Source organism: Mytilus californianus, unplaced genomic scaffold (genome assembly GCF_021869535.1).
Source record: "Mytilus californianus isolate M0D057914Y unplaced genomic scaffold, xbMytCali1.0.p SCAF_10, whole genome shotgun sequence".
Taxonomy (NCBI): Eukaryota; Metazoa; Mollusca; class Bivalvia; order Mytilida; family Mytilidae; genus Mytilus; species Mytilus californianus.
Genome location: NW_026262582.1, coordinates 5,817,213 through 5,834,618, shown reverse-complemented (window position 1 = coordinate 5,834,618; position 17,406 = coordinate 5,817,213). Strand labels below are relative to the sequence as shown.

The following is a 17,406-nucleotide window of genomic DNA, read 5'->3' as shown; positions in this document are numbered from 1 at the left end:
TGGTAAAAAATCCCTTTTTTAACACAAAAGGTTCTTTGAAAATTAAATACTTAGAACACATTAAATAGCTCCATAGTTTTTACACATATTTTGTATGTTCCTCTTCTTTCCAAATCAACACAATGGTTAAGCTCAGTCACTGGCTGAAAATAGAAACATGTCCAATATCACATCAAGGAGATTTATTGTTTACACACAACTTTTGTGTTCCCTCATTTTGAGGCGCATTAGGGATATTGACCCATATTGAAATCCATAGTTCTGAGTTTTCCAAATATTCTTTTGTGATCTTCATTGGTATGACTATTTGAATAAATCTGTGTATTTTTGTTCATTTCTGAAAAAAAAAATGAAGTTGTTTCAGTACTATGAGGCTATGACCCTTTTATCGCTATATTTATTAATTCTGTCTACAATGTGTACGTATAACTAATTTCTTTCAGTCTACCTTCACTAGTCATAATACATTGTATAGACACAATATCTGATGATAACCTTAAATTACAATACAGAGACCCTGTTAAAGCATTTAATAAATTTTCTGGTGTTTGACTAAAAGTTAATTTTGACTGAGAAATTATGATAAAATTTAGATTTCATAAAAAAAAATACTTAATCATCTTTTTCATTAGAAATCTAGTATTTTCAACCTTAGAAACCACTCCAATCTACTGTGAATGTCATTTGTATTATATAATTAAGGTGGCTCGGTGTCTTCCTCCATCTTGGATACTGAAGTAGCAGATAACGTTGGTCCAGATCTTTGATTAAATGTTCAAATTTTGAGAGTAGTATGCAATTTATGTGTAAGACTTTTGATATAATTATAGAAAATTGTATGTTTTATCATAATTATTGCTGTAATGTCTCAAAAACACCTTATTTGTGTTTGATTAATTTTTTTTCAACTTTGCCAAATAAGGGGAGATAACTCCGATAAAATCATTTTCATAATAGAAAGTGTTGTGAATTTACCTATGTTGATCTGTAGCAAGAAAACAAGTTCGGTGACCCCATTTGTTCTTTTTCTTATCTGAAAGCATGTTATTAGAGCTATCTTCTCACATTATATCTGAAAATTCTATCAGGTAGTTTTCTTTTTATCACACAAAATTTGATTTTCCATGCATTATCTATACAAAATCTGACAATTTTGCACTATCTGTAGCATGAAAAAAAGTACGGTGACCCATAATTTTTATTATATTTTTGAAAAAAGCATGATAAATACTTCATTTTGACAAATTATTAAAAAATTGTATCAATTTTAATCATCTTTTCCACCTTAAAGTGCAATGAATTTCGAATTTTAAAAACTTGTCCTTTCACATAATTATATGTAAAAAAAAAAAAAATTTAAATGTATTTCAGTGAAAACCCTTTATCAGTGATACATTTTAAATGCACATGAGGTTTTAAAGGAAACATTGTGACATCACACGTATTATAATGGCATTAAAAAACGACCGATCAAAATAATGCTCAGTTCAGTTTGCAGGGTTACATGGAAACAGTTGCTTTAGAGTTTAACTCGCAATATCGAGTCGAAAAGATCAGTAAATAATCATTTTAATATATTATCAAGACCATAGCTACAGTTTTATACATTTTCAACATATACTGACTGTAAATTCAATTGCATAAATTTTTAAATACCATGAATAAACAATTTGGAGCTTGCCTAATAAAACAGAATGATTATTCAGTACTTTTTAAAACCTCTAATTTGCCGTACCAGGTTAAATAGTAATAATATATCTGAAACTCAATAAGACTAAAAAAGTATTGAGGTTGTGTTGTCATTTGGTTAAATACAATAAGTATTATTGAGAGAAAAAAAAATCAATTTCGGGAAAGTTTTATCACATAAAAGGGAGATGCTTCTCCCTTGTGGATTATCAACATTCATTTAAACCTTTAATATGAGGAGCAATCAGTAGACGCTTAAAAGCTGAATAGGTGCAGCACTATGTTTTCAACAGATGTGACCCTCCCCCTTTTTCACTTATAAAAGACAATAGCTTATAATTGGTTAATGCGCATTAAAATATAATTATTCAAGATTTTCTTAAGACATGTTTGTCTGTTTATTTGCATACTCTAATTAGCAGCTTATAATTAACGGTCAAATTATTTGGTGTAAAGCACATGTAATGATGTATCAAATTTTACTCGTATGAAGTGTGTTATCTCACTTGATTATCAGTTATTCCTGTAGACTGTTAATTACATAACAATGTCTGTAGTGTGTCATGTTTACTAACAATTTAATAATATTGATTGTTTCTATAAGAAATTAGTGCTTTTCTGCCACTCGCGAGTTTTTATTTTGCCTAAAAAGGGGGCTCAAACCCGTGCCAGTAATGCATTCCAATAGCGAAAATTGTTTGCTGATCTTTATAGATAATGTTTATTTTGAACCAGCTGTGATAACTAGGTATTCATAAAAGACAACTTACCTTCATTATCACAATTGTCTCTGGTTTACAAGGTGCAGTAATGCATAAATCAATCTGAGAACTTCAAAAAAAATTCTTGTAAATTTAATTTTTAATTGATTTTCCATAGTTGTAATTGTAACGTTTTTTTCCTGTAGCTCAGTCCGTATCGTAAACTTGGATATGTATGATGATTCGTTTCGAAACAGAGACATTTTCACATATGTGGCTAAATTTTCGGGGTTTCATGTGAAATTACTTTTTCCGTAAATTAGTATACCCCGAAAATCCTTTCATGATGCGGCTCCTCGTGGTTTGAAAAGAAGTTCTTTGAAAATTTAATACTTTGAACACATTGAATAGCTGTTAAGTTTTTAGACATTTATTCTATGTTCCTCTACTTTCCTAATCATCACAAATGGTTAAGCTCGGTCATTTGTAAAAAATAAAAACATGTCCATTATCACTAAACAGAAATTTTTTGTTTACACTCAAATTTTTAGTTCCTCATTTTGAGGCGCATTAGGGATGTTGACCCATTTCATTGCAGTAAACATTTCTTGGCCAAACACACATATCTGAGGTCTTTCATAGCACTTGTTTTTCATTTGGTGTTTCTACAGAATATTTTAAAAACTTGAGGTTATATTGTTAATAAAGCTTGTGTACAGCTTAAAAAGAAATGACAATTTAATTGGTTAACTTCCAGTGATGCGTATTTTCTTAAATGCAATGACATTTTATGTGAAATTTTGTCATTAGTACTAGACAGGATAAAACTTTACTCATGCCAAGTATATATAAATACATAAATTCTGCACAACTTTTGAAAGTGTAAATTTAACAAAGACTAATAGGGGAAAATCAATGCTGGCTTTACACCTAATATGGGAAGCTGCACATACACTTTTCACCTTTTGACTACTCGCATTTGTTAAATTGCATGATATTTCAGTGACATATTACACAAATGAAATATTCTCATTTGATTGAGTCTCAAAAACACACATTTTATAAGAAATTTGACATGAAATAGGACTCTTCCATGAATATTTGTAGACAGAAAAAGCAAGCCATACTCAGTGTTTTGGGGAGCTTTTTCTTTTATTCTGCTATTATAGAAAACTTGTTCCTAACTGATACTTTAATAAATATATAGTTAAAGCAAATGAAAATATTTTTGAAGCAGTAACACCAAATTCTTCGCGAAAAGGAAAGCTTTGTATTTCTCTTGAACGCGACGTAAATTGAAGTTTTACGTTAGGACTTATTGAAACCTCCTTTGAGTCGGTAAACTTTTATTTGGATAGTTTATTCAGCTTGAATACTTCAATTACTCATTTATTATAACATTTGTATCATAAATGAGTGAAAGTTACCCCAAAATTGTTATCTCCTGTCCTAAAATGTTAAAAGTTTGAGGAAATGAGAAGTACAAATAGGGCAAATGAGACCTTTTAATGAAGACAAATAGGTCAATTAGACTAGTGGTATTTATCCTTCAAAAATCATCTTTTGTATCATATTTAACTCTTTGTAAGCAGATACGATAAATATTTAATCATTTTTTTGTTCCACACAACAATTCTATGATGCTGCGACTTGATTTGTATTTTTCAAAGAAATTTTGCTCGAATCACTGTAAATGTTGTCTTAAATTTCCTGTACGAAATCCGGAAAATGGCAATTGTTATCTTATAGTAGTTGTCTGTGTGTGTTGCATTGTCGTTTGTTTTTTTTTTGTTTTTTTTTTGTTACACTTTAGTATTTCTGTTGTTTCGTTGTTTTCCTCTTATATTTGATGTGTTCCCTCTGTTTTAGTTTGTAACCTCGATTTGTTTTCTCTCAATCGATTTATAACTTTCGAACAGCGGTATACTACTGTTGCCTTCATTTACATTATATAAGATTTTCACAAATTACTGAACTGAAAATAACAAAACTTGACAGTTATGCTTGTAATACGAAAGAAAACAATCACCTTCACTTTATTCAACAAAAAGTTCTCTTTAGGTGTAATATCACCAAATCATATTACGTCACATCCGGTTGCATACGAAAAAGGGTAAAACAATATTCCTTTGAATTTGAAAGTTGTAAGCAGATACGATTATGTTTGATCATTTTTAGGCCACACAATAATTATATGGTGATGCGGCTTGATTTGGATTTTCGATGAAATTTTGCTCGAATCGCGGTAGATGTTGTCTTACACTATATTAAATTTTCTCAAACTATTGAACTGATTATAACAAAACTTGACAGTTATGCTATGATTAACCAGTATTACAAAGGAAAAAAATCACCTTATTCAACAAAAAAGTCCTCTTTATGTGTAACACCACCAAATCATAATACGTCATATCCGGTTGCAAACGAAAAAGGGTGAAACAATATTCCCTTGAATTTGACAGTTGTAAGAAATTCATCCTTCATTTCATTGCAGTCAAAAATTTCTGGGTCATAAACATATATCTTGGGTGTTTCAAAGCACCTTTATTTTTTATTTGGTGTTTCAATAATTTTTTTGGGAAACTTGAGGTTACATGGTTACTAAAGATTGTGCATATATTAAAATGAGGTGACAATTGATTTGTTAACTTCCGGTATTGAATATTTTCTAATATGCAATGACATGTATGTGAAATTTTATCTATAGTACTAGATAGGATAAAACTTTACTCATCCCTAGTATTTCTCAATTTGAAACAAAGATAAAATTGCGCACAATTTTTAAAAAAATGCCAGTTTAACAAACACTGATCGTGGAAAATAAATGAAGGTATGACACCTTGAGTGTGTATATTTCACAATTTTTTTGTTATGCCTGTGCATGTTGTTACGTTTTACATTTCAATGAATGTACTTGTTTTTCGTACGTTTTAAATTAGTTAATTGGGAATATCTTTGCGACACATTATATTAACATTTTACTACATTCTTTCATATATATGTAACACTCAGAAACGTGTCCTTCCCCCCAAACGTGTCCGATTCCCCCAAACGTGTCCACATGACGTCACTGAACTGCAAAACAAGTCTTAATGTAAAAGGGCGCCAAAGCGTGTCATTTGTATGAACGCCCAAACGTGTCCATTTTTTAATAAACACCTAAACGTGTCCAATCCCCCAAACGTGTCCATATCAACCTTCATTTTTTTCTTTAAATGAACTATCATTCGTGTCCATATTATAAATACGTACGTTATTTGGTTATTGCTTTTCATTAACGTAAACTGATTTTACTATTTCATTAAAAAAAAAAAAAAAAATTACTTTAGGTCTTTTTTTAACAGTATAACGGTTAAAGTGGGGCGTCTGCTCAGCTATGTAGGATGTAAATGTAAGCAGCCACGCTCAGTTAACTTGTGGATATTAAATCAGATACTTCGTGTAGGTAGAATGTCCCTTTCTCTGCAGATTGAAACCTTTCTGACAACTCTTTCATGGTGCCATCCGTTGTATTTCGGAAGGCAACAATTTTGTCCCTATTGATTTTTTTCTACTGGCAGTTAAGATTTCCGCAACTTTTATTTAAAACGGCCTCTAATACAAAACTGAGATTGAAGAAGTGTTTTACTGAAGTGATAAAAAAACGATCTTTACTCGCTCTTAAATATTATTAATATCCAAACTAGTGTTAATCCCGAATACCCGTAAAAATTTAGGCCCAATCATAAATTCCATGTATAATAATAGAACCTATCTACAGTATTAATTGATTGTTAATTGATTGATTGATTGATTGCTTAACGTCCAGTTGCAAATATTTCATGCATATTCAGGACGAGAACAAATTAACAATAAATGAAATAGGCAGGTTCTGTAATAGAGGCGTCCGGGATGAAGGTCGAAGAAATTTAAACTGCCACGGGAAATGAGGGTATATTGGATTGGGACAAAAATTTAGCCATGCAACAGGTCATCTACGGACCCCTCGAAGAGTTGTTGCAAGGGTTCTGAACGTGCAATGAGCGTGGCACTCTTTTTAAACGAGGCATCGGATGTAACGTCCCCATTCTGACCGGACGTGGTTGCAAATTTGTATATCCCGCACAGCCTAACGGACGTCCCACTTTGGCGAGGGTTTTACTGCCGGCCGGAGGAAGACCAATGGTGTTCATACTTCTATTCTTGGGGATCATTAATTGTTAACATGATGTCGTTCAAATAATGCATGAAATATTTGGCACTGGACGTTATGTCTCTCGTTTGTGTGTCTTTAGTGATGCTCGAAACCTAAAAAAAAACCCGAAAACCAGTTAATGATTTGGCCGAGAGCTTTTAAAATATCAGAACTGTTGAAAAAAGGGAAGTCAATTTTGCAAAAAGCCCGCCGTATAACACAGGATTATTATGAAAATGCATCGTCTTAGATTGTATTTGTACAAAATAATTCACTTGGTAAACGATTAATTCAACTGTACTAAAATGATTTGTATGTTCGCTTTAAATATGCATGAATTACTTGCAACTGGACAATAAACAATTACAGTCAAAAGTTAATTTATGTGTTACTGATTACATTTGCAATTATGATAATCATTAACAAACGGCGTTGAACAAACTAATGCTAATAAATAAGCACTTCATCAAATGTGTCCCCCATCATGGAATTGCCGTTAACATGTACATACATGTATTAGCGCTAATATACGTGAGACGTTCTGGCGTTTAACAGTGGACACGTTTTTTGGCGAATAACAATTATCGGACACGTTTTGGGGGTTATGAAATCGGACACGTTTGGGCAACATTTAATATTACGGACACGTATTTATAAACCAATGAATTGCGATGTTTAAGTTTTTTTTCTAATTACGCATGACATATTTGCCACTGGACATTAAGCAATCAACATTCAATAGTTAATTATGTGTTGCAAATTTAGCTTGCAATTATGCTTAATAAAAAATAACTTGCGTTGAACAAATTAATGCTAATAAACTAACACTTTATTAACAGTGAAGCACCGTGAAAATTTACGGACCGTGCGATGGCTGTATAGCCAGTCAAGGTCGTTAAAAACTCCCATCAACAAAATTTACAAGATGAAATGTATTAAATTTTTAATTGTGAAATTAAAATTATCTGAACTTTATATAAAAAATTATTAATTCCGCTGCAAGTAAAAAATAACTTTTTATTGTGGGATTCTTTTTTAACCTGATGTCTATTTATATGAAAGCAGAAATGACTGTGCACAGTGTAGCTTGTCTTGGACATTTATCGATACGGATTACTAAACTTTCCTCCAGATTTCTTTGGGTAGCTACTTTGATTTTTTAAGAATTCAACCGAACTCGACGTCTTTTATCGTATATAATTGCCGTAAACGTTTTTGACTTCACGGAGTTATATTGGCGCTAAGAGTTTTGAGACGTTGTGGCGTTTTTATCTGGACACGTTTTGGCGAATAACAATTATCGGACACGTTTGGGGATGTGAAATCGGACACGTTTGGGCGATTTATGATTTGAAGGACACGTTTGGGGGGAATAGACACGTTTGGGGGAATCGGACACGTTTGGGGGGAAGGACACGTTTGGGAGTGTTACATATATACAGAATTAAGCTGTAACTCTAAACCTATTAAAACGTGATATCACATCTTTTACTATGATGATGTATATAAATAGTTATTAAAGGTACCAAGCATATAATTTAATACGCCAGACGCGCGTTTCGTGTACATCAGACTCATCAGTAACGTTCATATCAAAATAGTTAGAAAGCCAAACAAGAACAAAGTTGAAGAGCATTGGTGACCCGTATAAAGGCCGTAAATTTAGGGTCCAGTTAACTTGTTGATATAAAAAGAATAAAATTTTACTTTTAAATGTTACCAATTGTAGTGAAACGTTTAAATATTGTGTGTAACAATACTAAAATGTTTTTTGTTTTTGAAAAAGTTAAACATGATATATATATATTGATAAAGCGGTGTTGTCAAATGAATCAGTTTTGCCTAACCTGTTAATCGGATAATTAGCTCACCGGGGCCCGAAGTGCCCCACGTGAGCTTATGCCATCACTTGGCGTCCGTCGTCTGTCGTCGTCGTCTGTCGTCTTCTGTTGTCGTAAACTATTTCAAAATTTTCTCCTCTAAAACGACTGGGCCAAATACCTTCAAACTTTAACTAAATGTTCCTTAGGGTATCTTGTTTATAAATTGTATCCTAAGTTTTAATCCATCGACAAACATGGCCGCCATGGCTAAAAATAGAACATAGAGGTAAAATGCAGTTTTTAGTTTATATCTCAGAAACTAAAGCATTTAGAGCAAATCTGACGTGGGGTAAAATGTTCAAAAGGTCAAAATTTATCAGCCCTGAAATTTTCAGACAAACCGAACAACCCATTGTTGGGTTGCTGCCACTAAATTGGTTATTTATCTTGAATATAAACTGTAAACAGCAAAAATGTTCAGCAAAGTAAGACCTGCAAAAAAGTTTGTACAGATGGGTGCAGTCCTAATTAGTTATCAAAGGTACCAGGATTATAATTTAATACGCCAGACGCGCGTTTCGTCTACATAAGACTCATCAGTGACGCTCAAATCAATTAATTATAAAGCCAAACAAGTACAAAGTTGAAGAGCATTGAGGACCCAAAATTCCAAAAAGTTGTGCCAAATACGGCTAAGGTAATCTATGCCTGGGATAAGAAAATCCTTAGTTTTTCGAAAAATTAAACGTTACCTGTACAGCAAGTTAACTTGATAATTAATCATTGGGACTGGTCAAAGTTAACATATGAAAGGATTTAGGTCTGCACTGACCAGTCCTAGGACCACAATCTAGTTAACTTGAAAAGCGGAGTTGGTCCTAGAACTGTTTTTATGTCTGCCAAAAAGTTAACATGGAAACAGGTCCGCTAATGACATAAGTTAACTTCGAAACCAGTCCTGCCATAAGTTAACATAAGTTAACATAAGTTAACTTTGATTTTGAAAACTCCGATCGAACCAGACCTGATCTTAAGTTAACTTTTGACTGGTCTGCTCAACACTAAGTTAACTTGTAACCAGGACCGCTCTATAAATATACAAACAATAAAGTCAATTTAATACGATATTGGTTACAATGCTAACGGGCATTGAATACATATTCCAAAACATATCAAAAATCTTCTTCGTTTTCCATATACTGCCCACTTTCTACAATATTTGCACTTCATTGTGTATATCTATATAGCCGCATAGTAAATAAGCAATATTATTTATGTTGGGATAGAATGTATAATACAAATGACAGCAATATTGGAACACAATGACAACAAAATGTTGTCCGTCATAAAATTCATAGTGCCATTATGTCCTCCTTTTGTTTAATATACATGATATATTGATACGTAACAACATTTCAGTAGTTTTGATACCTCAGGCAGACTTTTATAACAAAATTATTTGACAGCATCAACCAAAACTGACCATATTTCCACTGTATTATATAAATCTATATAGCTGCATAGTAAATGAGCAATATTTTTTATGTCAGGATAAAATGTATAATATAAATGACAGAAAAATTGGAACACAATGACTACAAAATCTTGTCCGCATAAATTCATAGTGCCAGCATGTCCTCTTTGTATTCAAAATATTGATTAGTGACAAAATTTCAGTAGGTTTGATACCTCATGTTGACTCCTACAACAACATTATCTGACCGCATCAATCAAAACTGACCATGTTTGCACATTATAAAGTAACTCTATATAGCCGCAATGTAAATCAGAAATATTTTTTATGTCAGAATAAAATGTATAATACAAATGACAGCAATATTGGAACACAATGACTATAAAATTTTGTCCGCATTAATTCAGAGTGCCAGCACGTCCTCTTTTTAAACAAAATATTGAAACGTAACAAAATTTCAGTAGTTTTGGTACATTTTGTACCTCAGGCAGACTTGTACTTTAAAATTATTTAACCACAATAACCAAAACTGACCAAAATACAAATGACAGCAATATTGGAACACAATGACTACAACATTTTGTCCCCAAAAATAAATAGTGCCAGCATGTCCTCTTTTTATTCAAAATATTGATACGTAACGAAATTGCAGTAGTTTTGATACCTCAGGCGACTTGGATGGAGAGTTGTCTCATTGGCACTCATACCACATCTTCTTATATCTTTCAACAACAAAATTATTTGACTGCATCAACCAAAACTGACCATATTTGCACTTTACTATGTTAATCTATATAGCTACATAGTAAGTCAGCAATATTTTTTATGTCAGGATAGAATGTATAATACAAATGGCAGCAATATTGGAACACAATTATTACAAAATTTTGTCAGCATAAATTTAGAGTGCCAGCATGTCCTCTTTTTCATTAAAAAAATTGATACGTAACAAAATTTCAGTACTTTTGATACCTCAGGCTGACTCCTATAACAAAATTATTTGACCGCATCAACCAAAACTGACCATAATTGCTCTTTATTTTGTTGATCTATATAGCCGCATAGTAGATTAGAAATATGTTTTATGTCAAGATAGAATGTATAATACAAATGACAGCAATATTGAAAAACAATGAATGCATAATCTTCTCCGTATCAATTTAAATTGTCAGCATTTCAACTCTGTATTCATAATATTCAACCATCACTAAAGTAAGTAGTTCAGGATGGTGTGTATAACAAAACTATTTGACGGCATCATGATGATCATCCAACACTGACATGTCTGATATCAATTGTGCTTTATAATGAAAAGTAAAAGAAGTTCTCTTCTGGGAATAGTTTACCGTTAGTATATAATGGCGGTTGATTGTTTTTTTTTGTGTCGCTAAATGTCAAATGGCAACTATTTCACTCATGTGCACAACGAGTAAATTTTTTTGACGTCCCATATATCATTTATAACCGGTAAAGCCTAATCTGACGAAATTGACGAGATTGTTCATAATTATACAACACCTTATGCATCCGGACACTGTACAATTTTCGTTATAACATTTTGTCGAAAACAGAATCGTAAATCCAAGGCAAACAAGGCGAATAACGATGAAAAATTTATCCATGTAATGCATAAAGTTAAATGTAGGAAGAGACCGTACAAAATGGGGAAAGAAGCAACGTCGACAATGATGTTGATATCCCATGGTATAACAATTTTGTTCCGATGCATTGGATAACCTTTTTATCCACCATCTGATTAAAAACAAAATTTCCTTTCTTTCATGATAGCCTTTATGTGATCACAAGTGTGTAATTTCATAACCATTGTTTAATGTATATAAGAATATGAAATAAACAGAAGATTTTGTTTTAATGGGTATAATATAGAGGCCAATATGTATACAGTTCTGGTCTATTGCAGACCTGTCCTCAGGACTGGTCAAAATCAGACTTGCCCACAGGTCTGGTCTGGAGCAGACCTGTCAAAAGGTCTGCAGCAATCCTAAAAAAAACAGACCGTAAGTCTGGTGTACCAACGAAGAAGTTAACTTGCTTGTCTGCTAAAAAATTCCCAAGTTAACTTGAAAAGCAGTCAATAGGTCTGTTCCATGTTAACTTTTGTACAGGTTAGGACTGCATCCATCTGTATGACCAAAATTGTCAATTGACCCCTTAAGAAGTAAATATATATTGAACAGCAAAAATAATCATTGATGACAGATTGAAGCAGATTTTTACGGGCATTATATATAGGGCCAAACAAATCACGCTTTGAACATTTTTGGTTACTATTATTAATAATCCAACACCTCAGTATTTTATACCACATTTGTATTACCTACATATTGACAAGATGAAAATCGTCTTGATCTCGTTAAATAGTCAACATTTGAACCCGTTGATTGTTTCATTTTATTAGAGAATAATGTGGAGAGGTTCAATTTAACGTGTAATCCGTACCAGAAAGGTTATATCAAGTCCATTCACATTGATTTTAATTTCGCCATTTATGAGTCGGTATTTCGTTGAAAGTATGACGAAGCCTTGAACGATTAATTAATATAGTAAACCGTAAATTTCAATCGGCTGTTGAAAATGCATGTATACTAATTGTGTTTACTAAAGATTTATTCAAGTCCCGAGTTGACATATAACGTTTTTTTTTATAATTACATTTATGTTTAGCAATCAACATACTGGATAATTGATCTGTCATATTAAGTACAACCATGATCATTTTAAAATTTTACCATATTTATTGATGATTTCAATACACATTTATATCATTTTTTTACATTGATATCACATGTCCGGGTAACCGGTTAGCTTTTATGTATATAAGTCTTTTAGACGGATAACCAGTAAACTGTAGAAAACCTTAATATATAGCTATATATGTTCAGATCGGAGAACTCATAATCCTATAAATTCTAATACAAACAACGTTTATATATTTTTTGGTATTGCATTAGGTCATAACATTATCAGACTGTTTCATATCAAAAATAATTGCTTACGCAGGAAACTTTTGCCATTATCTATCATGACTCCTTGAGATTTTTTGTTTTTTTTTCAATAAGGGCATTATCTTTTGTAACTTTAAATTGCCTTAATACCATGTTTTTAATCGTTTTTCAAAGGTTTAATTTATAATAGAAATTTCGATGTAAAGTTAACAGGAGAGAACAATCGAACTAAATTAAAGTAAACATCATTTTAAAGTGAAATTATTTGTAAGAAATAACTTGTATTATTCCATATTTTGTAAGTTATGTTTCAACATAATTGGTATTGATTTTTCTAGAAAACACCAACAGCACAAGAGTTATCTAACACTTACGTCCACACACGGCGTCTGGAAATCAAAAGGCTGTCACTTTCTCTGATATTAACACTGATGAATGAAATAACAGTTTATAAAGAATCATCTTTACTGAAATTTTAATTGCTAATAATACGTTGTATCTAGTTTAAAAAGCACCATGCTAGTTTGAAATGAACATGTAAACAACAAAAGCACGTATAAAACATGACGATTTGATATACATGTATGTTAATATAAAGAGAGATGCTTCTTTGCTACACTTGTTGACAAATATGCGAAAATTTAGCGTCGGCCAAAGATTATAATGTTATATATTTGTATTACAATTTCTAATTTCAGATTTCTCCCTGGAAGAAATAATCGTTAGCAGATCCCTTTTTAATGAAGAAAATCTAAAGAAGAGTGTTAATTTATATGAAACAACAGCAACAACCCAAGATGTACTAGGTGCAACACAAAATGTATCATTGCCGGCAAGGGGAGGGATTCTTAGACTAGCATCAAATGAAACATCAAAGTCGGAAACAATATCGGAAGAGTCAGAATTCGATGGTTTGTTATCTCATCAACGCTTTCGTATTCTTAAAGACTGTACATAGACTTGTCAATGTAGTTTTTTCTCATTTGGTTTGTTGGGTTGAGCTCCCCCCTCACTTACAGCCAAACAATTTACTTCATCAAATATTCCTAACTCAGGGACTCTTGAAAATTGGCATCCTTGTTTCTTTGCAACGTTTAATAAGATAAGTAATATCGACTTTAATCTATCACTTGCTTAAATTTGCTCAGTTGAACCGTTGACGGTGACATATTCCGGGGTAATCAAGAACCTAGCACGGATATTGCTAATCACATGTTTATATTTATTGACATTTTCTTGTCTGAACAATCGCTAATGGGTTTTAACACGATGCCTTCTTTCAAATTTCAAAAATCTACATTAAGAAATTACAACCAACTGATCTTAACAGTTTAACGTACCTGTACAGTTTTAAATGTACAGATCGAAAACAAAACGCGAAAATTCTGTGTTGTATGTGAGCGTATTTGTGTAAAACTATTTTTTCTTTGTCCATTCAAACCATTATTGTTGTGTCTAAATTAAATTACATTGAGTTTTTTTATAGTATAGTTACATGTTACAGTAATACATAAGCACCCAAACACTTTCTCGATCTCTAATAATCGTCGTACAGTCACTTTTGTATACATTATAAACATTGACAGCTTAGTTGTATGCCTAATGATATCTCACTAGATATACATATATGTTGATGAGGTCTTCAGTACGTATGACATTTTGCTTTTGTATCATTATTATTTTAGAACATAAAACCCCTGGAATTTGAACAAATTATCATTATTTTAAAGCTAACAATCCATGCAATTGATCTCGTGCATTATATTGTACACCTACATATCATAGGATGGTCTTTATTCATGTTGAACTTCATAAACACAAGCACATCAAACATTTCTTTTACACACAGTACTGTAGATTCATTTATTTTCGGGTTAACCAATTTTCCTGAACTGCATAAAACTTACCCTTTCGTAGATATGCGATTCCGTGGTTCAGCCGTACAACCTGATAGAAATTTGTAGTTTTTTAACATTTAAATTCATAGTTCACCAGTATTATCCACAGTATTCTTTTTGTGTTTATTCCATGCAGGCAATGTGTTATCCAACGATAGTTGTAGATTTTATCTTTGAAGACACATTATGCAAATATTTCCATTTTATATCATGATGCATCTTCGTTATGAAACATCATGATTCATTGACATACGACTTTAAACAGCTCAATCTAAACTAGATCAGAAATTCTACATAATACGATGACAAGTAAATTATTTCGTTTGACTTGTTTTACATTTGTCATTTCGGATCCTTTAAAAGCTGACTAAGCGGTAGGGACTTTGCTCATTATTGAAGGCCTTACGGTAATAATAGTTGTTTATTTATGTGTCATTTAGTCTCTTGTGGAGAGTTGTTTCATTGGCAATGCTACCACATCTTCTTTTTTATATACGTTAATAATTAATAATTATTTTTTTTGCGTCAATGGTTGACAAATATGTGACTTTTGACTAATTTTAGAATCCTGTCTGGAAAGAAGAACCTCTAACAGATCCCATTTTCAAGACGACAAAATAAAGAAGAGTGTTGGGTTAAATGAGGGAAACCCAACCAGTCAAGGTGTACTAGCCATGACACAAGAAATGTCATTCAACATGTTCAAGGTCAACGAATCAATTGAAAAAATAATTTCCGATACAACACAATCAGAAAATGTCACAACTCTGTCTGATCATCAATTTAAAACCATACCAGTTGATGTTGGTAATATATATAAGAATACCAGCAAACAATTAACAGGCCGTGTATTTGAACAGACAACGAAAGAACAGTACAAAGACATTGACGATGACGATTATAAAACAGACATACAATACAAACTTCCTACTTCAGAAATGCAACAAGGATCATTGAAAACTGACATACAAAGTTCAGACGGCTTTGTGAAAAGGAACAAAGAAGTACTACAATGTGTTTTACCTGAGAATGCAAATACTGAATCGTCGGATGCCGGAGACATAATTGAAGTTTTACCTGATAATGAAAAAGCGAATGATGACTCAGATGGTTCGCGTATGGAGTCAGGCTTCACCAGTGAGATGCATACAGAATCTGTTATTAAACCAGGAATTATCAGAAAGCTTAAAAACTTTTTTGGAATTTCCAAAAAAGTCAAGCAAGTCAAAGTATCAATCACAAAAGAAACATTCCTAGAAAAGTCTTTTATAGCTGGAATAAAGCAGTTGCACAACAAACAGATAGCACCAATAATCATCTGGGATTTCGGAGGACAGGATGTTTTCTATTCAACTCATCAGACATTTCTAACATACAGAGCTATTTACATGATTGTATTGGATGGAAGTAGAAAACTCGATGATCCATGTCCGTATGAACAGTATCTACCGGGAAAGAGTGAACATAAAACAGCAAGGGGTATATACGTACATTTGTTTTTAGCAAAATATTTTTTTGAGTAGATCTAAATACAGAATTTCGAACACGTATTTCATATATGTTGAAATAAAACTTGTAATTTAAAACATCTTCTTACTTTAAACAAGTACTGAAAGAATAGGAAACCAAGAAAAAGAAGTTCGTTCAAATGTAGGGTCCTTAGGGATTGTACACTTTCAAACGTAAGTGTCAAACAATGTATTTTTCGTATTCATTTTGTATATTTTTACAGATTATCTGATCTTCTGGATCAACACAATCGTTACATACTGCCAGGGAAGTCATCGGGGATTTCCTAAAATTATGGTGGTTTTAACTCACAAAGATCAAGTAAAAGATGTAAGTATGTAGTGCAACAGTAAACGTTTTGGCAATTTGAATAAAGCAATATTTGACTTTGATTAAAATTGTTGTTACGTAAAGATATAAATGATGTCTAATAAAAGGGGAAAACGTATTTTTGTGAATGTAACCATTATTATTCTGAATATTGTTTATGGAATAGTTTTACGTTAGTGGCTTTACTTTAATTACATATTTAACAAAAATTAAGAAAATATGATATTTTTAATAAATAATTGCTTGTAAAGTCTCTAACGAGTAATTATAGCAATACGTTTCAGTTCATATTTGGTTTACTAGTGTATACATAATATTGTGTATTTCTACACATGATGAACAGCAGAATGTAGAAGAACATAAACGGTTTTCGTTTTTTTTTTATTTTTTTAAATATAATAACAACATGTGTTTTAGTATCTGAATTTCCTTTTCTTTCCTAGTATATGATGTTTCGTATATTTAATAATTATGTAATGTGGTATGTATACAAGCTTTACAAAACCTTAACCAATATGGCCAGGCTTGAATAAATAAAAACGCTAGACTTGAGCTTCGTCTATATGAGGCACACCCTGTATGCTTCGTCACAAGAATAGTTAGTTATAAAAAAAAATAACAACAGATAAACACTTCCAATAATAATAAATCATATATTTTGTTTTTACTGTATTTTGTGTTACTGCTTTTTTATATCTGTACTTTAATTGGGGTTGGTCATCAAAATTAAATCTTCATTTGTGTAGTAATTTTTATATACAGTCAAACCTGTTTTAAGATACCACTTAAGGGAGGGCAAACAAGTGGTCTCTTAAGACAGGTGGTCTTTTAATACAGGTTCA

General features: G+C 32.0%; 1 protein-coding gene across 1 annotated transcript in view; it reads left to right on the top strand.

Annotated features, from left to right (window-relative positions):
* LOC127717491 (uncharacterized) overlaps positions 1–17,406 on the top strand; it is a 71,040-nt gene that overhangs the window by 36,661 nt on the left and 16,973 nt on the right. The window contains exons 6-8 of the mRNA XM_052223159.1: positions 13,526–13,738; positions 15,290–16,204; positions 16,458–16,564. Of these exons, the coding sequence (XP_052079119.1) occupies positions 13,526–13,738; positions 15,290–16,204; positions 16,458–16,564 (1,235 nt within the window). The remainder of the gene's footprint in view (positions 1–13,525; positions 13,739–15,289; positions 16,205–16,457; positions 16,565–17,406) is intronic.